This window comes from Sphaeramia orbicularis, chromosome 12, assembly GCF_902148855.1.
Source record: "Sphaeramia orbicularis chromosome 12, fSphaOr1.1, whole genome shotgun sequence".
NCBI classification, from domain to species: Eukaryota; Metazoa; Chordata; class Actinopteri; order Kurtiformes; family Apogonidae; genus Sphaeramia; species Sphaeramia orbicularis.
This window is the reverse complement of record NC_043968.1, coordinates 79012328-79038325: the sequence shown is the minus strand read 5'-3', so window position 1 is coordinate 79038325 and position 25998 is coordinate 79012328. Positions and strand designations below refer to the sequence as shown.

At 37.2% G+C, this 25998-nt stretch overlaps 1 protein-coding gene and 1 long non-coding RNA gene across 4 annotated transcripts in view; one reads left to right on the top strand and one right to left on the bottom strand.

Moving 5' to 3' along the window:
• Positions 1-623: 623 nt before the first annotated feature.
• Positions 624-25998, top strand: LOC115430396 (uncharacterized). The gene is made up of 3 exons (XR_003936930.1): positions 624-771; positions 18620-18629; positions 25988-25998. It is a non-coding gene; the product is annotated as an uncharacterized LOC115430396 (long non-coding RNA).
• The window catches only part of kcnip3b (Kv channel interacting protein 3b, calsenilin), a 35321-nt gene continuing 19295 nt past the window's right edge, over positions 9973-25998 (bottom strand). For 2 of the 3 annotated variants that reach the window (XM_030150388.1, XM_030150389.1), the window contains 7 exons: positions 24786-24910; positions 18485-18554; positions 17201-17271; positions 16977-17084; positions 15347-15451; positions 10584-10646; positions 10395-10497 (listed from right to left, as the gene is read on the bottom strand). In XM_030150388.1, coding sequence (XP_030006248.1) covers positions 10450-10497; positions 10584-10646; positions 15347-15451; positions 16977-17084; positions 17201-17271; positions 18485-18554; positions 24786-24910 — 590 coding nt within the window. In that variant the 3' untranslated portion in view covers positions 10395-10449. Of the gene's footprint in view, positions 10498-10583; positions 10647-15346; positions 15452-16976; positions 17085-17200; positions 17272-18484; positions 18555-24785; positions 24911-25998 lie in introns of all 3 variants that reach the window. The other variant, XM_030150387.1, reaches the window with a different exon arrangement.

Below are 25998 nucleotides of genomic sequence, written 5' to 3'. Positions count from 1 at the left end.
TGATGCTCGGCAGCCATGTCACCGTTTACACTAATGATCCCTGTGCAAAAACTAGGATCAGAATTATTTATTGTATAATTCATCATCATACTAAAGAGTAAATAACAATATAGAATTGTTATTTCTTTATAAAAATGCTTATTATTAGAAAACTGTTGATTTAAAAAGTGACATGACATTCTTAATGTATGTATTGGCGTAACATAAGCAGGATGGATCAGCACCATACTCCAGATTGAACCTGTAAAAATAAAACATGTGATATGTAGGATAGAATCTTGTAAGAAAAACTGGGGAATCGAAAAGAATAGAATATTTGTTCTTCAGGTAAATTCAGTTCAAATAGAACTTGGCCATTTGTGACATGAAAATATAGCATTAATTGTGATGAAATTGGACATTTTTGACCTGAAAACATAGTTCATATGATCATCAACATGTTGAACAGAACTGAAATCCTGTCAATTTGCAGAACTTGCATTTACCAACACAAAGTTCCTTTGGGGATTCACTTCTATTGATTTCTTGTGCACAAAGACAGAAATAAGACCTCTAAGCAAATTTTATGTAGAACAGAGTGGACCTGTCAAATGTTTGTTTTTTCCAGAGTCAAAAGTATTTTCCTCAAAAACAGTCAATTTGGCTCTAGATTGAGTTTGGAGAACTCTACCCAAAGAGTAACTTTTACTCTTTTTAGAGAAGGACCAAATATTATCTGAGTAGAGTCAAATTTTCTTCAATTTGGGTAAATTTTACTCAGGCTAATTTCCTGTGCACATATGAACTACTGGTCTGTTAGTTTTACCTGGGCTCATTTTGTCAGACCTTTTTACAGAAGGTGAAAGTCACAGTAATCTGTTCTGACATCGTTTGGTAATAGTTAATGACGTAGCACATTTGGACAGAACTAAAACCTCTGGCAGTTTTTACTCAACCCCACGTACCTTTGTCAAACTAATCCCATCTGAACAGTGAATAATGAGTCAGTGGTGAATCCTATCGTATGTGGAACAAAGAATAACCCCTGTTTTTATTAGATCAGGGGCGTGGCTCTGACATGTCACTCACTGATCTCCTAAAACAGCCTTATTTCTGTAAACACACCTGACCTACTCTGTCCTGGTCGTTTAAACCATAGTGTCCTCAAACTATGACTTCAGCAGCGTCCAACCTTTGAACTGTTCCGAAAAGTTCTCAGAGAAAGTTCCCACGTCAAACTACAAAAATAATTACACATAAACAACCTTAAAACGTCCACATTTTGTTGTGGAACCCAAACTCTGAGGAGGGAGGAGTTCTTATTGTTCAGGTTGGTCTGCATCGGTACCAAGGTTAAAATAGTTTTGGATTTTTCATTACAGTTTAGTTTTAGTTAGTTTTGACTTTTTTTTCTCTAATTCAGTTAGTTTTAATTAGTTTTTAGAGCAGGTTTGGTAGTTTTTATTTTTTTCTGTTTTCTTCTAAATGCTGAGTTTTAGTTTAGTTCTAGTATTAGTTTTAGTTTATTCATATCTTTTATCTTCCTCACCGTCGTATTCAAATAAATCCCATATAGGACTTTGCTGCTTTCTCGCAACTTTGTGTTATGGAAAAAATAATACTCTACTCATTTGTCCTCAAAATAAGAAATGGTCAATTCATATGATCAGTGTCTTTTCAGTATAATTTTAATTGGAGCTCCAAGGTACGATCGTACAGAGGCTGTCTGCATGAGTGTACAAGACATTACAGTTGTCATTGTCTCTTATATGAAAACTAATAAAAAAAATCATGCTCTCTTTGTGTCACAATATCTTCTGTGCTAGAATGGAATGTCTGGAAGAGATAACTTCTGTGAGAAAGCTGTTTCCAACGCAGATGTCCCTGTGTCCTAGACCAAACACAGAATGCAAAACAATCATTTGTCTAACAGGAATAAAACCCGGTCTCATATAATACAGACTTCAACCAAACGTATATGTAATATAGAATATATGTAAACTTGCCATTACAGCATAAACAACCTTAAAACATCCACATTTTGTCGTGGAACCCCAACTCTGAGGACAGAGGAGTTCGTATTGTTCAGGTTGGTCTGCATCGGTACCAAGGTTAAAATAGTTTTGGATTTTTCATTACAGTTTAGTTTTAGTTAGTTTTGACTTTTTTTTTCTCTAATTCAGTTACTTTTAATTAGTTTTTAGAGCAGGTTTGCTAGTTTTTATTAGTTTTGGCTTTCTTCTAAATGCTTAGTTTTAGTTTATTCATATATTTTATCTTCTTCGCCATCATATTCAAATAAATCCCAGACAGGACTCTGGTGCTTTCTCCCAACTTTATTCTCCATGTTTCCAGGTAGAGGGGGAACAAGAAGATGACGCTAAACAACAAGTGACGAGAAGTGACGGACCGTGAAGTGTCGTATGGTGCCGCTAGCTACAATTGCTCAAGTGAAATAAATCCATTTCATATCAATCCAACATTCACAAAGATGAAAACGAAGGGAATTTCATCCATAATTATTACCTATTTTAGTTAGTTTTGTAAACACACAATACAGTTTCAGTTAGTTATCGTTTTTTCTTTTTAATTATAGTTTTTATTTATTTCAGTTAACAAAAATGTTATTTCAATCCTAGTTTTCGTCATTTTGTTAGTTTTCGTTAACGATAACAATCTTGATAGGTACTTTTCTGGTATTCTACCTCCTCTGCTTTGATCACATATTTGGTTTTAAAATGGTGAAAGAGGTTGACTCCATGTGGATTTGACACTGATCCGAGTCTTGTACATTCAACAAAACAACGGCAGAAGGAAGAGAAGAGGACGATCCGTTTAAGTTAAGAAGAATGAACCTTAAGGAGCATGAAACCGAATGAAGCACAGGCAAGTAGGTGTTCTGTCAGAGGTGACTTTATTCCATTTTCTGTGAGTAACTGCAGGTTTTGGTTAAATGTCCCTTATCCAGGCGGATACGAGGACTGGGACCACGAATCCGAATGTGAAGCCGATGGGAGAAGGTGCTGCTGCGTTCACAAAGGATCTCCACCTGGACTGGTTCTGAGGTCCTTGGCCTTCGTTGTAGTTCTTCTGTTGATCGGAGGAGGATGTCTTGTGTCCATGATGACTCCCATATTTGGGCTTGGTCTTACCCAGGAACCCCAGGCCATAGCCGGTACCCGTACCCCCCAGGATGCCGGCCGCTGCAGCTCCGGCCCACTTTAGACCCTGTTTGGACAGACCCTGGTTCTGGGACTGAGACTCTTTGTTGTTCTTGCCTTTTCCTCGGTTCCAGAAACGACCTCCTTTCTCAGCGTACGTATACTGAGCACCAGGAAACAGAGCTGCCATCAGGAACAGGCAGAAACACAGTGAGAAGACCCTCAGGTGGACACCCATGACTGGAGATCTGAACCTGAAAGAGTGTGTGTTTGAAAGAAAGGCAGGTCAGAGTTCATGGGATTTAAGACCAGGGTAAATAAGGCCGGTACTGTTAACGTGGGCACAGGGTCCACAGGGTCCACAGGGTTCATGTTCACTCCACAGGTATAAACAATAGGGGAGGGGGGGGGGGGGGGGGGGGCACCCTAGGCTCTGGGGCCAGATATCGATGGCCAAAAAACAAAACCTTCTATCTGCAAATTTTTAGATTCTGAGTTTTCACATTAAATGGTGAGAACAAGGATGACTCCACATTTTCAGTCCATCTCCAAGATAATCCCGCCCTTTCTTATGACATGGAGGTCACCTGACAACAACAACAAAGACCATACTATAATAAAACTAAACCATCAATCAATCAATCAATCAATCCAATTTTATTTATATAGCGCCAAATCATAGTAAAAGTTATCTCATGACACTTTACATACAGAGTTGGTCAAAACCAGACTCTAAGCCAATTTACAGAAACCCAACAGAATCCTCCAGGATCCACGTTTTTTTTTGTTTCCTAAAAAAAGTGATTTTTTTTCAGATAGGAGGTTTTGTATTTTGGCCTTCGATATGGGTCTGGGGCTCAATGTGGTTTTATCCAAAACCTTAATCTCCTGAGACCCAGCAATGCATTTTTGACCTCTGTAGGAGACAAACGTTTGACACTTTTACTTAAGAAATGATGTCCATTACAGAGAATATTCTATTAAAAATAAAAACAAAACAAAACATAAAAATAATAAAAAATTTACCTGTAAAAACTGTGGCAGTATGCAGGTTCCAATCAAGACAATTATTTAAGGCAAAAAACCTAAAACTTTCACTTTCCTGGTCTCAAGAGGGTATGGAAACCAATAACATTTTTTTTTGGTTTTTTTTTTTTTTTTTTTTTACATGTTTTGCATTTATTGTTGCAACCAAAAAAGTTGTAAAAATGTAGACTATTTCATTGCAAACAAAGTCTTCACATAACAGGTGATTTTTGCTGCAAAATGACAAATTTCACGGTTTTCTTTCGTTCTGTAGATGCTCTGAAACTGTGGTTTCTTCTCCTCATATTCTGTACAAACTAAACCTACAGAGCTTCTGAAACTGTCACCATTTTGAGGAAAAATCTAAGAGTATGTTTTGACTCCAGACACTTTAGTTTTTCTATTTCTGTCCAAAAATGGTTCTTTAGATTCTGAAGGTTACCGACTTATGTACGAGGCTTTAAAACAGACTTCTGTACCAGTTGAAGGCGTTTGAAGGGTTTCAGAATGGTACATGTTTATACTTCTGATCCAACCACAGTCAGATTCACTCCATTTATCTGGGCAGTTCATTTATTTGAACAATGATGGAGTGAAAATAAGCCTAAATGAAACAGGAGTAATGAGGCTATTTGTAAATGTAACGAGTAGAAGGAAAAAAAAAGAAAAATAGTTACTCCAGTAAAGTATAGAGAACCAACTTTTGTACTTAAGTAAAGTGATGGAGTATTAGTACTCAGTTACTTGTTCTGTTTTCATTGCAGACAGGCTGTAAATGTGTGGATTCAAAGCCTTTGATCTGGTCGACAGCACATCCCAGTCACATGACCATCAGCACTAACACAATAGATGTCTAGAACCATCTGTGTGTAAACAGTCTAGAACCATCTGTATGTGAACAGTCTAGAACCGTCCGTATGTCAACGGACTAGAACCGTCCGTATGTCAACGGACTAGAACCGTCCATGTGTCAACTGTCTAGAACCATCTGTATGTCAATGCTCTAGAACCGTCAGCATGTCAACAGTCTAGAACCGTCTGTGTTGTAGCACTCTAGAACCGTCTGTACGTCAACACTCTAGAACTGTCTGTGTGTCAACAGTCGGATCAGCAGAACATCAGGTGGATCATCATGTTTCACTGCCTTCATGCACTGTTTTTTTTCTATGACATTAAAATAATAATAGTGACATCTACATTTGACAGATTTTCCAAAACACTTTAAACCACTTTCAGTTCTTCTATTTTATGTACATCACTGCGATTCCAGTTTAAATAGTTCAACTGTTACTGTTTTTACACATTAGTGATCTATTTGACTCAATACCAGTGGATATTTAAAGTATAAATCAGCTGTTCTATTCTGATCAATACCAGTGGATATTTCAGTGTAAATCAGCTGTGAACCTGTCTGTTTACCTCTGACTGGTGTGAGTTGAAGCGCTGATGCTGGAGCTGCAGTCCTTTGTCCAAGTGCAGGACAGGAACATCATCCTGTTTACTGTCACTTCTTTGCCAACATTCACACAACTGAGCCAGCTTGGCCCCGCCCTAAAACCAGTCCTGCTTTGCCATTGGTTCAGGATCAATAATACAGTCAAGTTTGAATGATTTCTGCTGATTGTCACATACAGTTGTTGTCACACTTTGTGTTCTGCCATTACTCAGCAAATGGAAGTGTAGTCAGCAAAGGGTAGGATAAAACAAACACCTGCAGCTGTAGAAACAAACAAACAAACAAACACACACACAAAAAACAAACAGTAACATTTTTGGAGAGAACACTTGAAGTAAAGTGTATTTACTGCAGGTTTCTCATAATGAACAGGTTTAGTTTCAGCTGCTTCGACAGGGTTTAAATAAATCTGCATTAATCTGAAATAAATGAAAGAAACTAAACACTGATCTGAAAAACAGGTTAGAGTTCAGTTTGTTAAATCTGAAATACATAAACCTGCACAGGTGAGATCTAAGATCAACAGAAGTATCTGTATGTAAGGAATTCAATGCAAATCAATCAATCAATCAATCAATCAATCAAATGTTATTCATATAGCACCAAATCATAGCAAATTTTATCTGATGACATTTTCCTTTTGTTCTAAACCAGACTCTTAGTCCAGTTCATGTTCGACTGCAGCTGTTTGTACCAGTAACATAAACCTGTACCACAGGGACGGTTCTATGCCCCTGCCCCCCCCCCCCCCCCAAATGCTCCACCTGCCCCACCTGCTTCATCCCAAAATTAAAATAAATGAAAATATTTTATTTGGTCCTTGTTGACCTGTCCAATTCCAAACCTGTCACAGTTAAATAATCAGAGTGTATTTCTATCTGGTTGGTGGGTGTGGTCATATAGAAAGATGTCCGTCCAATCAACAGCTTGTACTGGCCCCCCCAGTCAAAGCAGTCTGGACCTGGGCCTGCTCACAGATGTTCTCCACCTGCTGCAGGACTCAGTGAACCACATGCAGACACGTGTCCTGCAGCAGATCTGGATGAAGGTGTAGAAGATGAAAGTGAAAGTCCTGCAGAGACCTGGAAGAGTTTCCACAGAGTCCAGGTTCTGATGGAAGAAGGTTCTGGAGTCGTCTGGGAAACAGTATTTATCCCCTGAGGAGTAAAAGGGTCTGTGAACTCAGGAAACAGCTGATCAGGTAAACGGAGAAGCATAAACTGGTCTGGTTTAAACCAGTTTCTCCCACTTCCACCTGGTCCTCCTTCATCTGTCCATCTGTCCATCTGTGTCCACTCCTCAGCTCATATAAGACACCATGTCCTCTGTCCACTCTGTGGTAGTGGTCCTGTAAACACCAGTCCAGTCTGTGCACACACAGAGGACCTCCACAGCTCCACTGGTCCTGGTCCACTGGTCTATGGGTCCACAGCTCCATTGGTCCACTGGTCCTGGTCCACTGGTCCTGGTCCACAGCTCCACTGGTCCTGGTCCACTGGACTATGGGTCCACAGCTCCATTGGTCCACTGGTCCACAGCTCCATTGGTCCCTGGTCCTGGTCCACCTCTGACATGGTCTGACCACAGTTTAACCCTTTATCGTCCACTCAGAAGAATACTCTGATATTCAACTGTTCAACCTCAGTGTGTTATTGGAGGACACAACACTGTAGCACTTTAGGGAAATTTGTCTAAGTTTCTTTTATTGTTTATAGAAAATCAAGGTCAATGAAGTTACCATATTTGGTTCCTTACCCGTAAGTGGAAAAAAAAGAAGTATATATTAAAAACACAAGAAAAACACATGGAAGTGTTTGTACATTATGACTTTAACCTCATAAAAGTACAATGTTATTTTGTTTAAGTTATGAGTGTTTTTTTTTTAAACTATGACTTTATTTTCATAAAACTACAGGTTTTATCTCCCTATTTTACGTCTTTATTCTCACAGTAACAGGTGTTTTTTTCTTCTGTGGCCCTAATACTCCATCATATGTATGTTTTAAAACTGTGCACATACAGTTTTTAAAACCCTGTAAAACCAATAAATCTAAAGGTATTCTTTACACAGTACTGTTTATGTTTGTGGAGGACATTTTCACGTCTTATTTGTGCAGTTGTGTATTTTTCTGCCATGTTCTTTGGTTCTACTGCGACTTTTCTTCTTTGTTAATAACCAGTCGTCCTCCTCCATCCCAACAGGAACAGAACTGGTCTAAATGGAAGCTTTGACTGGTCGGTGCATTCTCAGGATGTGACTTCATCTGAGTCCAGACTATCGAGAACAAGACAGAGGGTTATTTAGAGAGAAGAGGATGGGGGGAAAAAAGATTAAAAAAAAAAAAAAGAAAGAGGAGAATGTTCCAAACCCCCAAATGTGCAGATAACAGAAGATAACCCTACCACTGTAGGGTTGTTGTGTTGTTTTGAAGGATCATCTACAGGCCCTGCTGTGGACACTAAACACTAGACCACACTAGTCCACTCTAGTCCACACTAGTCCACATTAGTCCACACTAGTCCACACTGGTCCACATTAGTCTACACTTGTCCACACTGGTCCACATTAGTCCACACCAGTCCACATTAGTCCACTCTAATCCACACTAGTCCACTTTAGTCTACACAGGTCCACATTAGTCCACTCTAGTCCACACTAGTCTACACAGGTCCACATTAGTCCACACTAGTCCACTGGTTCAGTCTAACTCAGTACATTTATTATATAACTTTAAATCCCTTCTCAGACCTCAGGAACAGAACCACCACTACAGTAGGAGCCAATGGGATCCAAATACACAATAAACAATGACTGTTTCTAAATACCAAGATCACAGAGTCTGGTCTGGTGAACTGGATGAGTCAGACCGACCCCAGAGGCGGGAGTTGGGACTTCCTGTTGACTCCAATCTGTAACTGAACAGATGGTCCTGGAGACCTTTAATTAGGATTGAACGTGTTAAAGTCTGAATGAGATGAATATATGTATACGAACAAATGAAAGGAGGCAGAGCAGACCACACAGACTGTCTATAAACAAATACATGTCAAAGTGCTTTTTCATATCAAATATCACTGCTTTGTTTGATGATGAAGATGAAGTTCATACAGTCAAACTGTCATTCTTTCAGCAGTAGTAAACATCTAGGTGCATATATTTTTAAAACAATGAACCTAACTCTGGTCCCTTTGGTGAAATAGAAAGTTAGGATAGCGTTTCAGGGCCACATAAGAAAATAAAACACCTGTTACTACAGGAATAAAGTCGTAATATTAGGAGATTCATGTCATTATACTTGGAGAATAAAGCCATAATATTACCAGAACTAGAAGCACTCGGAGAGCGCAGACCCCCGCCAAGGCTGATCAGTGGCCCCCCCCGTGGGCCCCCCCACCCCCGATCACCACCAAAATGTAATCATTTCTTCCTTATCCCATTTCCAACCAACCCTGAAAATTTCATCCAAATCTGTCCATAACTTTTTGAGTTATGTTGCACACTAACGGACAGACAAACAAACACACAAACAAACCCTGGCAAAAACATAACCTCCTTGGTGGAGGTAATAAAGCCATAATATTAACAGAATAAAGCAATAATATTAACAGAATAAAGTCGTAATATTACCAGAATAAAGTCATAATATTACCCGAATAAAGTCATATTACAAGAACAAGAATAAAGCCATAATATTAAGCCATAATATTACCAGAATAAAGCCATAACATTACCAGAAGAAAGTCATAATATTACCAAAATAAAGTCGTAATATTACCAAAATAAAGTCGTAATATTACCAGAATAAAGCCATAATATTACCAGAATGAAGTCATAATATTACCAGAATAAAGTCGTAATATTACCAGAATAAAGTCGTAATATTACCAGAATAAAGGCATAATATTACCAGAATAAAGTCGTAATATTAGCAAAATAAAGTCGTACCCACACGTGTCATGATGGAGAATAACTTTGAAAGACTTTGAAGACACTTCGCACACGTTTGGGTTTGTTTTTTCTGTAAGAACTGAACAGATTTGGAGTAAATTTCCTGTTCAGTGTTGGATGAACTGACTGAAGTGTTCAACTCACGGGTTCGCGCTAGAACCGGAAACTCTTACAATTGATAAATTATGACTTTTATCGCACTTCTGTGAATTTATTTTCAAAATATTACGACCTTAATCCCATAAAAGTGCGACATTATTTTCGTTAAATTATGAATTTTTTTGTTTTGTTTTTAAACCACGACTTTATTCTCATAATATTCCGACTTTCTTCTTTGTATTTTTCCGATGTGGCCTAATACGCCGTCGTAGAAACTAGAGTAAATACAGTCCAGTTTAAGGAGGTGAACATAGATGTTTATTTAGAATCAACATGACAGACACTGGAAATCACATTTACACCAAAAATCTGATGAACTTATAAACACGGTATTATTATTATTATTATTATTATTATTTTTACAGTATGATCCAGTAACAAAGTACCGTCTGTAGAATGTCCACATCGGACAGTGGTCCACAGTCTGTCTGTCTTCAGTGTGGTTTGTGTCACATGCTTTAAGTTGTGGACAAACGCTGGTCCATGCTCCAGATGACAGATGTTAACGTAGACCTCCTTCATGTGCAAAAACACAAATGAAACACATGCAAAGAAGCTTCAGGTGATGAACCAACTCTAACCATTGGTCTGCATAGATGAACAGGTCGGATTAAAACATGTTACTCTTTCATTTTCACTATCCCTTTACTTTGGACCCAGACCCTCTGGACCATATCTGGACCTCATCTGGACCATATCTGGACCATAAGTGTCTCTGCTCAGATGACGTTCTCAAACAGCTGCATGGATGCCATTATATTTTCATCCTGTTGAAAATACAAACATGTACAGTTAATCCAGAAAAGGTTTGTATGAATCTGACATCTGTGATAAAAACAGGAGTCACACTCACCTTCTGACAGGTTTCTATGAATTCATCTATAGTCACCACTCCATCCCTGTTCCGATCCATTTTCTGAAATAATAAACAATTTTTAATAAACCACGTTATGAAGGAAAGAAAACATTTATAGTGAATAGGGATGTAATGATTACTGGTGTAACGATAAACCACGGTAAAATTGCAGACAGTTAGTATTACCGTTTAAACTCTAATTATCATGATAACTGATTATCGTACTTTTTCACCGGAGAAAGATCTGCTTTTATGTCAAATATTTGAGTAGTTTTAAATTATTACAATTTTAATTTTATATACCTAATATTTGGAACTAATATTCACTTTTAAAGTCTTTGAAAAGGTTCATTAAGCATCTTTGTGTTATTTATGCAATAAAATATATACATTTTTCAGATCGGATTTTATATATATTTTTTGTGTTTTTTGTCCTTTATGTTTTTATAGTAGGTTTAAGAGAAAAAAATTATAGACAGATGATATAAATTAAGTTGTGCTGAAAATAAAAAAGATCCCAAACATGGATATTGTAAACATTAGTTTATATAGTATATAAAGGCAAAATCAAAAGAACTGAAGAATGGCCAAAATAGGCTCAGACCACTAAGGGTTAATATTTAAATGTTTCTGCCAACAGAAAGTACATTGTGCCAATTATTTCATTTGTTGTTGTTGTTTTTTTTTTTTTTTCAAAATACAACTTGGTTAAATTATTTCAGTGTGTCTATTAGTACTTTTTAAACATTTTGAGAATTTCAACAGTACCACGATAATAATAACTGTGATAATTTTGGTCCTAATAACTGTGATGTGAAATTTTCATATCGTTACATCCCTAACAGTGAATAAATGACATATAAAGTGACTACATCACAGGTGTCAAACACGTGGCCTGTGGACCAGAACCGGCCCACCGAAGGGGTCCAATCTGGTCCATGAGACACAAAACACACAAAGATATTAACTAGAAAAGCACTCAGACAGCACAGACCTCCACCAAGGCAGCTCAGTCTCCCATGCTGTGATCTACTAAAAATAATACCTGGACTTTGGACTTAGATCCTTAGCATTGATATTAGCGTCTTTTTTTATTGCGTTTTCCTCTATTTCATGTGTTTTGCCAAGATATAAAAATAACAAATACATTAGTTGAATGAAAATTCCAAAACTCCGCAATTTTTTCCTGTTCTGGATCATGGTATCCAGAATTTTGTGAGGATCCAGATCAATCTTCAATATCTTGTAGAACCTGTTGGGAACTTATTTTGTATTTTTTTTTTTTTTTTACCAAGCACTCTGACCATTCATTGTGGAGTTACACACACACACATGTTGAAAATATCCCTATCTCCCAGTGATAAAGAATCCTTTTAAAAATTCCTGGATCCAGAGAGTGATCCGGATCATTCCCAAAATCTAATCATTTGTTACTCGTCCCATTTCGGACATTTCCTGAAAATTTCATCAAAATCCATCCATAACTTTTTCAGTTATGTTGCCAGCCAGCCAGCCAAACAACCACACAACCAACCAAACAAACAAAAACAAACTGGCAAAAACATAACCTCCTTGGTGGAGGTAATAATTAAAAATGTCCAAACCATTTTAGTTCAGGTACCAGTACAGACCAGACCAGGAGTGGATCAGAACCAGTAAAATACTGTCAGAGGAACCTATGAATAATAACTACAGATGTTTGAGTGTAAAAAAAAAAAAAAAAAAAAAAAAAAAGGAAAATTAGCCTTTATGAAAATATTTACATTTACAAACTGTCCTTTCATAAAAAATATGAATAACATCAAACGTCTTAAGGTAAGTCAGTGTAATTGGATCAATACAGGGGTTGGACAAAATAATGGAAACACCTTCACCTCAAGATGATGATGCCCCAATCCATACAGCTAGAATTGTTAAAGAATGGCATGAGGAACATTCTAATGAAGTTGAGCATCTCGTATGGCCGGCACAGTCCCCAGACCTCAACATTATTGAGCATTTATGGTCAGTTTTAGAGATTCAAGTAAGACGTCGATTTCCACCGCCATCGTCTCTAAAAGAGTTGGAGGGTATTCTAACTGAAGAATGGCTTAAAATTCCTTTGGAAACAATTCACAAGTTGTATGAATCAATACCTCGGAGAATTGAGGCTGTAATTGCCGCAAAAGGCGGACCTACACCATATTAAATTATATTTTGTTGATGTTTTAAGGTGTTTCCATTATTTTGTCCAACCCCTGTATTCAGTCTGTTATTAAATGTTTATACGTGTTTGTAGATCCACTGTATCTGTATGTTAGAATGAACATGTATAAATAATAAACTGAAGCAGAATATGGTTGAAATTGTTCTTATTTTTCTCAATAAATATCAGCTTTTTCATATTTTTAAGGAAACTTTGTAAATGTTTTAGGGAATTTTTAAGGAAACATTTTGAAAGAAACCTCATAAATGTAAACATTTTCCTAAAATTCTTTTTTTTTTTTTTTTTTTTTTAACTGTTACTCTTTTCCTGGTTCGGTCCGTTTGAGGTCATATTGGTCTGAATGTGGAACTGAACTAAGATGACTTTACAGCCTTTACAGCCCTGGACCACAGTTCAGTATTTAACAAATGTGTTTTCATTAATACATTTAATGTGTATTTGAAAGTTTTGGTTTAGAAAATACTGACAGAAACAGGAAAATTTGACAGAAAATACAGCCTTTTGTGAATACTTTAATGGTCATTGTGGTTTTGTGGTGAACATCAGGGCAAATGGACGTCCATTCTCTAGTCAGTTCTGATGTCATTTAACTCTGATCAGTGTCATTGATCAGCTGTTTACTGCATCCTCTCAGGTATTTAATAGGTAACAGTAGGTGGTACAGACTGATGAGGACGCCATGTTATTCCTCTGACTCATTTATGAAAAGCATTAGATATAAAACAGGTCACATGGTTCTGAATGACAGTGGTTAAACTTTACTAAATCTGAGTCTCTGATCCAGACTAATCCAGTCCTAAACAGTTTCACAGATACAATCTGGAATTAATGATAGAATGGGTTTAAGTCCAAAGGAATATTAGTGTCAGATCTACTTCAAACACTGTCTGCACATGACAATACATGGACTGGACAGCTATCAGTGGAACATTTATAAATCTATTGGATAAATGGACTGTACAGGTTCTATCAGTGGAGCATTTATACATTAGTTTATTATTAGTTAGTTTGAACCCCATTAGCTGCTGCACACCACAGCAGCTGCTCTTCCTGGGGTCATTAACAACATAAAAACAAAGCACCACAATTTCCCACAACTCGCTCAAACAAACAGGATGTACATACACTCAACACAACACCACAAAAACCAAAAATCAACAACAGCACACAACACAAAACAATTGCAATAACAATAATAATACCAACAATAAAAACAGAAAAAAGAATGAATAAATAACAGAAACAAACAAAAAAAAAAAAAAAACAGCTCCACAACAAACAAAAGAAAAACAAACCGTCTAGAGCAGGGGTGTCAAACTCATTTTAGTTCGGTGGCCACTTCCAGCCAAATTTCATCTCCAGTGGGCCGGACCAGTAAAATAATAACAGAGAAAAAAGTAGAATTATATTACGATCAGGTTTATATCTACAAAGCTCCCCTAAAAATCTGAATAACACGAACAACTTGAATTCTCTTAAGAAAACTAGTGCCGTTTTAACAATATTCTGCCTCGGTTTATCAGTTTATCATTTACACATGTGCATTACAATCGCACAAAACATTGAGTAACAGGCAGAATATTGGTAAAACTGCATTTACTTTTCTTAAGACAATTTCGTTTATTCATATTTGTTCAGGTTATTCCCATTTTTTGTAAAAGTATAGTTTGGTAATGCAAAAATTTTCATGTAATTTTACTTTTTTACACCAAAAAAAACAAAGAGAGAATTTGGGGTTGTCATTATTTATAGGTTATGATAATATTTTACTGGTTCTGACCCACTTGAAATCTAATTGGATTGTATGTGTCTGTATGTGGAACGTGAATTAAAATGATTTTGACACCAGTGATTGTTAATTTCTTCAGTGCAATTTTTTGCATTTCACAAATTTCATCCTGAGGGCCGGATTGGACCCTTTGGCGGGCTGGATTTGGCCCCCGGGCCGCATGTTTGACACCTGTGGTCTAGATGATGTCATTATAGGATGTGCAATAGCTCAGATATTCTTGGGTAAACACGAAAATTCTCAACCTTTTAGAAAAACTAACTGCTTGAATTTCTGAAATTAACAATTGTGGCAGTGCATTCCATGCCACCATTGCCCTATATTATATTATATATACATTGCCCTATATATCATATACATCTACTGGATAAATGGACTGTACAGGTTCTATCAGTGGAACATTCATAAATCTATTATATAAATGGACACAAACCAACATATATGTGGAAGAACACACCATCATACAGATTAAAACATGAACTAAACAACACTTTGGTCATTAATGTAACTATTAATCTGATTCAAATATGGAACATTTAACACATTTATTATCTGAAACAGATCATTTATTAAACATTAACAGACCAGTGTAATATAGTCTGTTGTAATCTAACCCTCAGTACCATACTCTGATTACATCATGTACTCTGGTCTGTTCTCTATAAACCACTTTATGGAACCATCTGATCTCCTTTCATGCTTGGAACTATTTCATATATTTGACATTTAGTGAAAACACACCTACTGACTGAACCAAAAATGTACCTGGAAGAATTTCTCCACATGTTCAAAGGCGGAATCATCCCGTACACTGGGCAAAGTGTACCTGCCCATCATGTCATAAATGGATCTCATTATCGCCAGCATTTCCTGAAAGACACCAGATACATGAGACTGTGGGACAGGTTTCATATATTTAATCATAAATGAAGATAATCTGTCATGAAATTATTACATTTCAGAGGTGACAATCATCTATCAAAAACCTGTTTTACAGATGAACAACCAAAGAACACCATGGATGTGTTTGACTTATACGGTCCTGACAGCAGTGGACCCTGTATAGACATGTGTGTGTTCATATGTGAAGGATGATGGTGGACACATCAGATTCATTCAACACTTGTCTCTGTAGAAGCCAGTGTGAATGATCTGCACACACATGAACACTGGAAACAAAGCTGCAGATCTGGTTTATAAGTCCAGCCTCAACAGTCCCATCTACACACACTGATGTGTCACATGTCCATGTGTGTCATGTGTGTGTCGTCTGTTGGATTGACCTCAGATTGAGCTCACACACACACACACACACACACACACACACACACACAAAGAAACCATACATTTAATCCGAATGAATGTGGCTATAAAAAGACAAGCAGAGCCAGTTAGAAGTTCAGCTTCAGCTGAGAAACGGAAGCAAAGTCAAATCCAAAGTGCTTTAGTGATGGAAGAGAAGAGGCTGTTTTCAGAGAAGTGACTCTGCAGGTACAGCTCCCATAGAAAACATACAGGTTTGAGCCCAGTACAGATGGATTTGGACTAAAAGTCTGCATCAGTGGGATGGAAGAGGGACATATGGATGGAGTACTACAGTAATGGAGTAGTGGAGTACAGGAATAGTGGAGTACTGGAGTAGTGGAGTACAGGAGTAATGGCTACTACTATACTACTACTACTTCTAGTACTACAGTAACTACTGTAGTAAATGTCACTGTAGTGAAATATTCAAAACTACACAGTTAATGCGGATAATAATAATACTACAGGGGCAAAACCAGTTCACTGTGTGCTGTACCAAATGTACCCATGTAGTGCACATGTGTGAAAACAGCAGAAGTACAAAACTAATATGGGGTGAAAAATAGTCTGTTCTTAATTCAGTCTCATCTGTAACCTCATATTTAACCTAAATGGACAAATATAAATAGTTTGTGTTGATAAACCCTTGTATCAGTTCTGCATCCTCTCAGACTACTTCAATCACTACATACTGATAATAATTAATATGGATGTTTTCAACAAAATGAGGCTAAAAAAATTCAAGCCAAATTATTGATCTAATTGAAAACACTTTTGTCACACATTTGGCTCCATATGTATGTCACACAGTGTAGGAGTTTTTGGATTCCAACACCTTCATTTTGAACATATTTGTCCTTGTCTTGTCAACACTTCATATGACTATAAACGGTGCCTGAGGTTTCCAGTGTTTTGATGCTAACACCTCTGTCCTCTATGACCGTCTCCACTCAGGTCAGGCCTTGATGATAATGTAACGATACTCCACTTCACTGATCAGACAAACACATTATGTATAATAATATCACAGGTTATGGATGGTGTGTGTGTGTGTGTGTGTATATATATATATATATGTTATCGACTGAACCTCTTTAGTGATGTATCCGTCTTTGTTGATGTCGTAAAGGTTGAAGGCCCATCGTAGTTTTTCGGTAACAGATCCTCGGAGCAGCACTGACAGCCCTAACACAAAGTCCTACAACAGAAAACAGATCAGTTCAATATGTCAGACCTCTGATAAATGACAGGAGCCAATCAGAGAACAAACAGGTCAACAGCAGACAAACACCTGATGGGGATAAATGTAGGTACCTCAAAGCGGATGGAGCCGTTTCGGTCCATGTCAAAGGCATTAAACAGGAAATGGGCGTACGTGGTGGCATCTGAGGAAAGACAACGGACAGTTGGACACAAGTCCACCAAACATCTGCAACTGAATATTTTTAATCAAAGTCTTCCTTGGACAAACAATTACAGTAGGTAAAAATCAGGCACATTACACACTTAAAGAAACACTTTGGACTGCTTCGTTCTTCTCTATTTTCCAGGTCATTTTGGTTTTAAAACCACTCACAGTAGGTTCAGTTCCACTGTGGTCTTCACTGCAGAGTATCTGTGTGATGGAACTACTGGGTTCAAGTCCAAACCCCAACACAAGAAGAACTACAACATGTGATCGCTTTACGGCATACGTCACTGATACATCACATAAACGGTGGATGCATGCACACGCAGTGACCAGCAGTGACTAGAGTTTGGCGTCCTGGCTGTTGAGCTTTTATGTTTGTTTTTATTATGGAATAAAGGAGTCGAGCTCCAGGTGAATGTTCACTTCCAAAAGGTATTGAAGAACTCTTGTGTCACAGAGCCGTGGGTCAACGAACAAGACCACCGCTCCGATCTCACCTTTGATGGCTTCAGGACCCCCTTCACACTGAACCACAATTCTGAAATAAGGGGTCAAACCCAGAGTGGCGGGGTCTATCTGTGTATGGGCGGGGTCCGTCTGTACATGAATGAATGATACTACAGCTCTGTTATCACAGACCTCATCTGGACACAACATATTTAACTGTTGTCGGTGTGGTGGCGTGCCCCCAGAACTGGAAAAAAAAAACAAACATTTAACAAACAAATGTCCTGCCCCTTAAATTAAAGTTTGTGTAGTTTCAGAAGGTAGAGAAAAGGTAAATGAGCTTCATAACAGCAGCAGACGAAGAGGAATTGGTAATGTGCCTTAAGTTTCACTTTCTCTTTGCAAAGGGAAACGCCCATCCCCCCCCCCCCCCACACACACACACACACACACTGGATTAGATGTCGACAAACTATCTGACCAGAGGCTCTGAACTTTATATTGTATGATTTGAATCCTGTCTCACTGACGCAGACCCTCATACAGTTCTACCAGTCCTGTCATACCTCAGGACGTTTACTGACATCAGTGACTCATCAACAAATGTGTGAGTTTGACCCAGATACAGATTTAACCACAGCTGTTACAGACAGTACTGTTTCCTGACTTTAGGGGGACCCCTCTCAGCTGAAGTTCTGTGGTGTTGCTTTAAATAATGGTTTGACAGGACCATACTTTACCTCCTTGCGGGAAGAACTGTGAGTAAATGGTCTTGAATGTTTCTTCGTCCACTAACCCGCTGGGACACTCCTGTTCAAACACAAACAGATCATCAGCATATTTCAAAACACTATTCCTTCTAGACCAGGACTCAGTTTAGTTCAGGTTCTACATCCAGCCCAGTTTAATCTGAACTGGGCCAGACCAGTACAATAATAACACAATAACCTATAAATAATGACAACTTTCCCCCTTTGTTTTAGTTCACAAAAAACACTGAATTATGAAAATATTTACATTTACAAACTTTCACAAAGAATGTCAATAACCCGAAAAAACTGAAATTTTGTAAGAAACATTAGTGCAATTTTAACAATATTATGCTTCAACTTATTTATACATGTGCATTTACACACAATGTTACACAAACATGTGGGAACACACAGAATATTGGTAAAATGTTGAAGTTTGGAACTAAAATAAGAATAATTTCTACAATATTACATCACAGTTTATTAACATAATGTACCGATGACAGTGGATCTAGAAATTAACCAAACATCTAAGAACAGGTAGAATATTGGTACAAATACACAGAAATTTCTTTAGACCTTTCAGATTGTTCATATTTTATTGTTATAGGATAGTTTGCAAATGTAAATATTTAAATAGCGTAGTGTTATTTTTTCACATTAAATCAATAAGAAAATGTGTATTTGTCATTATTTATAGGTGTTCTTATTTTACTGGATCCCATTGGTCTGTATGTGGAACCTGAACTTAAACTAGTTGGACACCATTGACTGTTAAAACCTTCAGTGTCATTTTTGCACTTCGTAAATTCATCCCACGGGCCAGATTGGACCCTTTGGTGGGCTGGTTTTGGTCCATGGGCCGCATGTTTGACACCCCTGTTTTAAACCATAGATTGAGACTAAATATGGACATTTCCTGCCACTGTGTAACAATAAGTCCAACATCCTTCAGTGTTAGAGCTGCAGGTCTGTGTACAGAACCTTTAAATATAATACAGGACTGTTCCAGTGTTTAAAGGGGGTGTGGTCATAAATGAAGGTGGGCGACAGGACATTAATGAGGTCTAATTAAGAGTGCGCTTATTATTTTTACTTTTAATGAACATGTACGACAGCGTATTAGGGCCACATAAGAAAATACAAACACCTGTCACTACGAGAATAAAGTCATAAAATATTGAGATAAAACCCGTAATTTTACGAGAATAAAGTCATAATATTATAAGAATAATGTTGTAATTCAAAAACAGGTGTAAAAATATCATAATTTCCAGAATACAGTCGTACCCACTGGTCTCATAATGTAGACCTGGAACATTCTGTGAAGTTTTACTTTTATTTGGGGTTTGTGCACAAAGGCCAAATACTGAGCCTATTAGCCCCGCCCACCAAATACTGAGCCCATTAGCCCCACCCACCATCAATACATTAGCATTAGTCCACGGGCTTTAAAGGCAGTTCGCACACGTTTGAGTTTGTTTTGTCGTAAGAACTGAACGGATTTGGAGTAAATTACCTCTGTAGTGGAGGAACTGACTGAAGTGGTTGACTGCAGGGCTAACGGTGGGTACATTAGGATATTTTTCCCGCCTGTTTTTAAATTACAACATTATTCTCACAATATTATGACTCTTTTTGTTTTTGACTTTATACTCATAAAATTACGGGTTTGATCCTCATATTTTCCGTCTTTATTCTCGTAGTTACAGGTGTTTGTATTTTCTTATGTGGCCCGTAAATGCCGTTGTACACATTATTTTAACGTATACCATTTGTTTTATTCTCTGGCTTGTTTTTAATCTCCTTCAGATGACATTTGTGCTCCTAGATCTTACCAGAGTGTGTTGCTGAAACCTGTGTTTATCTCTGTTATATAAATAAATAAATAAATAAATAAATAAATAAATAATAAATCAGCCAACATCAGTAAAAAAATAAAAACCAAACTCAGTTGGACTGAATTGGACAGAATCTGCCTCTGGAGTCTGAACACAGAGGGATAATGGAGACACCATGGAAACAGAAAATCCCTCTTGTGTCAGCTGATTAGTTCTCAGCTGTCTTTGGTCGTAGAATCATGTGTCCTCTGGACAGCTGCCATCGGGTTCATGAGGTCAGCTGATCATTAGTCACATGGTTTGGTGACATCACAGCTATATGTTTAACAGTAGATTCTTTGGAACCAAATCCAACCAAAGGTTTTCTTCAGTGGAAAAGTTTAATAAAACAACTACAACTGATGAAACTGAACAGGAACATGTAGAATGTCTGTCTCTACTCTTGTTCTAAACACCAGTTTGACACAGACATGGCTCCATACTCCATCTGACTGAGCGTGTGCTGAACCCACAGGCAGAATGAAGGATCATGCACCATGTTTCCACCCTTCAGGCTTTAAATGGGTTTCCTGTTTACCCCATGTCTCTGCTAAACTAACTCTAACAGGCTTTGTGTTACAGTGTGTGCACCTATATGCAGATGAAAGCTGTGTGTGTGTGTGTGTGTTTGGGGGGGGTGAGATGGTTGGACAAAAAGTGGACAGTTGGGGGAACCATTCTGAATATCAGCCTGTCTATAATCTACATGTGTTTCCTTTACACAATTTAAATTTTAAAGGCATAATTACCTCCACCAAGGAGGTTATGTTTTTGCCAGGGTTTGTTCCTGTCCATAACTTTTTGAGTTATGTTGCACACTAACGGACAGACAAACAGACAGACAGACAGACAGACAAATAAACAAACCCTGGCAAAAACATAACCTCCTTGGCGTGGGGGGGCCCACTGGGGGGGGGGGGGGGGGGGGCACTGATCAGCCTTGGCAGAGGTCTGCGCTCTCCGAGTGCTTTTCTAGTATTGGATCATTTTATCTCTGAACACCAAAAACAGTGTGATTCATTTGCAAGAACTCTTAATTCATATTTTCAGCCAAAATAAAACTACATATAACTTGTACTTACATTTATTATTTATTTATATTTCCAAAAAAAAAAAAGGCAATCCCTGTGACTGTAGTGAGGATAAAGCAGGTTCAGATGATGAATAAAAAAGGAAATGAACCAGACTGTTTTCCCTTTTAATAAATAATTTTTGTAGAAATGACAAGATTACCAAATATCGTCTACTGAATTAAATGATCAATATGTATGTGTGCACTAAAGTATGAGGACAGAAAACCTGCAGAAAGAAAACCAAGAAATCAAACCTCATTAGAATGACTGTTATTATTATTATTAATAATAATAATAATATTACTATTATTATTGTTGTTGTTATTATTATGCCTCTAACACCAGACCAGTGGTTCTTATTTGGCCTTTGGTTGCACAGTCTCATCAGGTTTTGTCATGGGGGTACTGGTCTATGGTCTGCTATTGTCTAGGAAACAGAAAAAAGGAGATTCAAAGTCTTTTACCTGTTGACAAAAGAAATGGCAACTACTGTTGCAACGTTTTCTTGAATCTGTTTTAACCTGAATGAGAGGAATTCAACTATATTTACAAATAAAAAGAAGTCGACAAGACAAAACATGAAATATTTGGTTTCATATTGTCTGAAATCAAATACAAGTCAGGACATTTGAATGTCGCTGCTCTCTGTTTTTAAATACGCATTTTACATATTATAGTTTGGGGAGTGTATCATAACACAAATCCATCAAATGAATGTAAGCATGGAAAAAATCAGATATTCTACAAGAGGATGTGCCAGTAAGTTTTTCAGTACCTGGCAACCTGTTCTGAATTACATAAAAGAGGCTGATCCCTCAGTTATTCCACAGTAGTCTTATTAAAACGAGTCTGTGACTAATATCTGCATTCCTTATTTATTTATTTATTTATTTATTATGGTCAATTATCTTTTTCTTACGGTGCAACAGGGTGGGAATGTTCATGGGTTTGGGTATAAAAACAAAAAACAATGACTGTATTATGCTTTTCTGAATGACTTGATATGTAATAAAAACAATAATAAAAATGAATGTAAGCATGAAGGGGTGATGTTTTTTAAAATATATTTTTACGTATGCATGGCCTTTTCACCTGTTGGGCATGTGTCTCAGATATTATATCCTGCAGTTATTTAATGACTACATGACTAAGATAAGATAAATATGCCTTAATTAGTCCTACAAGGGGAAGCTGATGTGCAGTCATGTATAATGACTAGGGATGCACAATAACTATCGGCACCGATAATTATCAGCCCAATATTTAAAAAAAATTATGTCATTCCGATAATTAAAGTTTTCATCAATAAATACAGCCCGTAATAATAAATGTAAATTGCTTAGATTAGGTGCATTTCACCAGTACACAGTGCACATTGTTGCCTTGGCAAAAACCAAGAAGAAGAAGAAGAAGAAGAAGAGGAAGAAGAAGAAGATGCAGAAGTAGAGGTATGGATCAGTCCATTGTTTGTAAGTTAAAGGGTTTTCAGTTCCTTACTCTGGTGCAGCTGTAAAAGTTTATTTAAGGTACATATAAACACAAAACATTTTATGAAAAGCACATAAATGTATTACCCATCATGCATTTGCACAAATGTACAAACACATGATATTATAAATCTATCTGTGAATCTGTGATTAACACCAGTTATTGACTTAAAAAAACTGCTACTGATTCCAATCCCAGAACCTTTACTGTAATCTGATTACATCCATTCACTGTTACAGAGGTTTTGTCACAAATATTACCAAATTAATATATATAAGAAAATAAATACATAAATCCTATTTTTTCCATAGTTTCGGGTAGATTTCATGTCTCTGATGTCCATCAACTGTAAAATAAACACAGATTATTTACTTTCATGTCTATGAATTATTATTAATTAATTAGTATTTTCTGGTGAAAATTTCAAATTATACATATATATGTCACAGTAAAGATTGAAATCCAGTAGGATTCCTAATCCTACTAGGACAGATAGGAATTGTAGTTTGTCCTAGGTCAATACACATTGTAACCAGGATGCCAGCCGTCCTATCTGGTCCAACCTTATTCAATAGCCGTTTGTAACTGTCATTGGTATGTAAATGAGACACGTTTGTATTCAGAAATCGGTAGAATTTGAAAAATGTACCTGTAAACAACCCGTTGCCATGGCAACATACAATTTTATTATTATCTAATTGTTGCCAAGCCATTCAGAAAATGTACGATGTTAAAGTTGGCATTGGCATTTTGCTGCCCCCTGGTCTAGATGGTAGGGTTAAAAGTAAAAGAAACAACAATATTCTTACAAACCATGATTTTATTCAGAATTTACACAGACTTTGAATCTAATATTCTATAGCTACGCTTCAAAGACTTTTTCTAAGACTTAAATGTGCTGCATACTACTCACTAGTTTCCATACATTTTGATATAATCTGACATTCTCCTAATAGAATTTGAGATTGTCCAGACAGAATTCTTATATTTTTTGCCGTAGGACAGACTGAAATTCCAATCTTCAGATCCCACTTCCAAATAGAATTACAATCTGTAATTTGCAATTTGTAATTTGAATTTGCAATCCTAGTAGGATTGCAAATTCTCCTAGGACAGATTGGAATTCCAATCTTCAGATCCTAATGTCTTGTAGGATTTCAGTTTGTCCTAGGACAAACTACAATTCCTATCTGTCCTTGTAGGATTAGGAATCCTACTGGATTTCAATCTCTACTGTGACATATATTTAACCTTATTATGATAGAGAAATGTATTACAACATTATTATTACCATACAGTACAAATGCATATAAGGGGTCGAATTCTATGGGTGGGACAGTTTTACAGACTAGAAAAGTGACCCCAGGTCAGATTTCCATGGGGTCTGAACTCTATATGAGTAGGTGTGGACATCGTAGCCACACCCACTTCCACCCCTCCTAAAATCCCAACCCCAGTTTAATGGATGTTGTCCCCGTTCAGCCCTGTCCTCTCCATTGGGACACTTTATAGAGACAAAGCTGAACGGAGCTGAATGTGTGAAAACAGTGGTCGATCATCACCAAATTCTGTCTGTGACATAAATAGAACTGAAAACCCTTGGACTATTGTCCATTTGAAGCGGACATAGGCTTTAGGTTCTGGAGGAGCCTTTAATGGACTATTAACAGAGTTTAACACTGACTGGAAACAAGAAGAAAACAACTGGAACTATGGGAACTATTGGGGTTTGGGATCGGCATCAGTTATGAGAACCAGGAAGTTATCGGTTATCAGTATCGGTATTAAAAACAGTTATGGTGCATCCGTACGAAAGACAGGGCATCCTGAATGCTGTGAGTGTCATACATTCTTGAAACCTCTGTAGAGCGACTGCAGCTCCTTCCTGGTGAACTGGGTCTGGGCCTGCAGCTGTTCAAGACCCTCAGGCTGGTGTCGCACCATGGACAGTTCCAGGTCACTGTCACTGCTGTCTGTCGGACAAAACACAGCAAATGGGACAAAAAGGGAAAGGAAGGGGGGGCGGAGAAAAACGGGAGGGGACAGCAGGAAGACAAGAAAAAGGACAGAAAAGACAGAGGACGAGTAGAGAATCAGAAAAAAGAAACAAAAAAGGAAAAAAGATGGTAAGTAAAACCACTGCCCGTAGCGAACTGAAAAGACTTACCATCTTAAAAAGAAAAAAAATATATGTTGGAGGGTTTAAGAAGAGGACAGATGAGATAAGGAAGAGGGTGGGACATTAAAAAGATGTAAGAATAAAGGTTTGTGCCGTAAAATCAGACGAAAAAGCTCGTTTTAGCAGGATTGAAGTCGTCAGAGGACAGAAGCAGGTTGGACGAGAAACGCAAGATTAAAGGTTAAAACACAAATATTCTGACTTTAGATTCTATGGATGGACTTCAAGTCCATGATTATTTACAGTTTTTAATCATTATTGTCATATTTTCAACATTACCTAAGAAACTTATAAAATATGTAAACATTTGTTTAATTGAATCTTTCCTCTGTATAATTTTGATATTTTTGCGTTAGAATTGTTCTGGGTTCATTAGTGTCTGAGGTCTTCAGTAAATGTTCTGACCATGTTCTTTTGTGTTTTACTTCATTTTTGTTTTTGTTCTTTCCATCCTCTTCCTCTGGTTTTACTTTTTCCATAGTTTTTGTTTTGTTTCATCTTTTAAATTGTTTTGTTCTTATTTCATCTTTTATATCATTTTCCTCTTCTTTCATGTCTTGTCTTTTATGCTGTTTTTTTCTTTCATCTTTTTCATGTCTTTTATGTTGTTTTCATCTCTTTACATCTCAATGTTTTTTGCAGCTTTTTAATTTTTTTCCCCCTATTTTATCTGTTTAATATTGTTAGATGTTTTCTGAATAATTTAAAAGCACAAATACCCATGTGGTTTCTTCAACATTCACTCAGGATTTGAAAATTATTATTTTTTAAAATTTACATATGACATCACCATTTTTGGCTGCATCGCTCAGCCCTGTCTGTACAGTGTATTCACTGTACAGAGAAACAGTGAAATAGTGTATATCCTAAGTATTATTATTA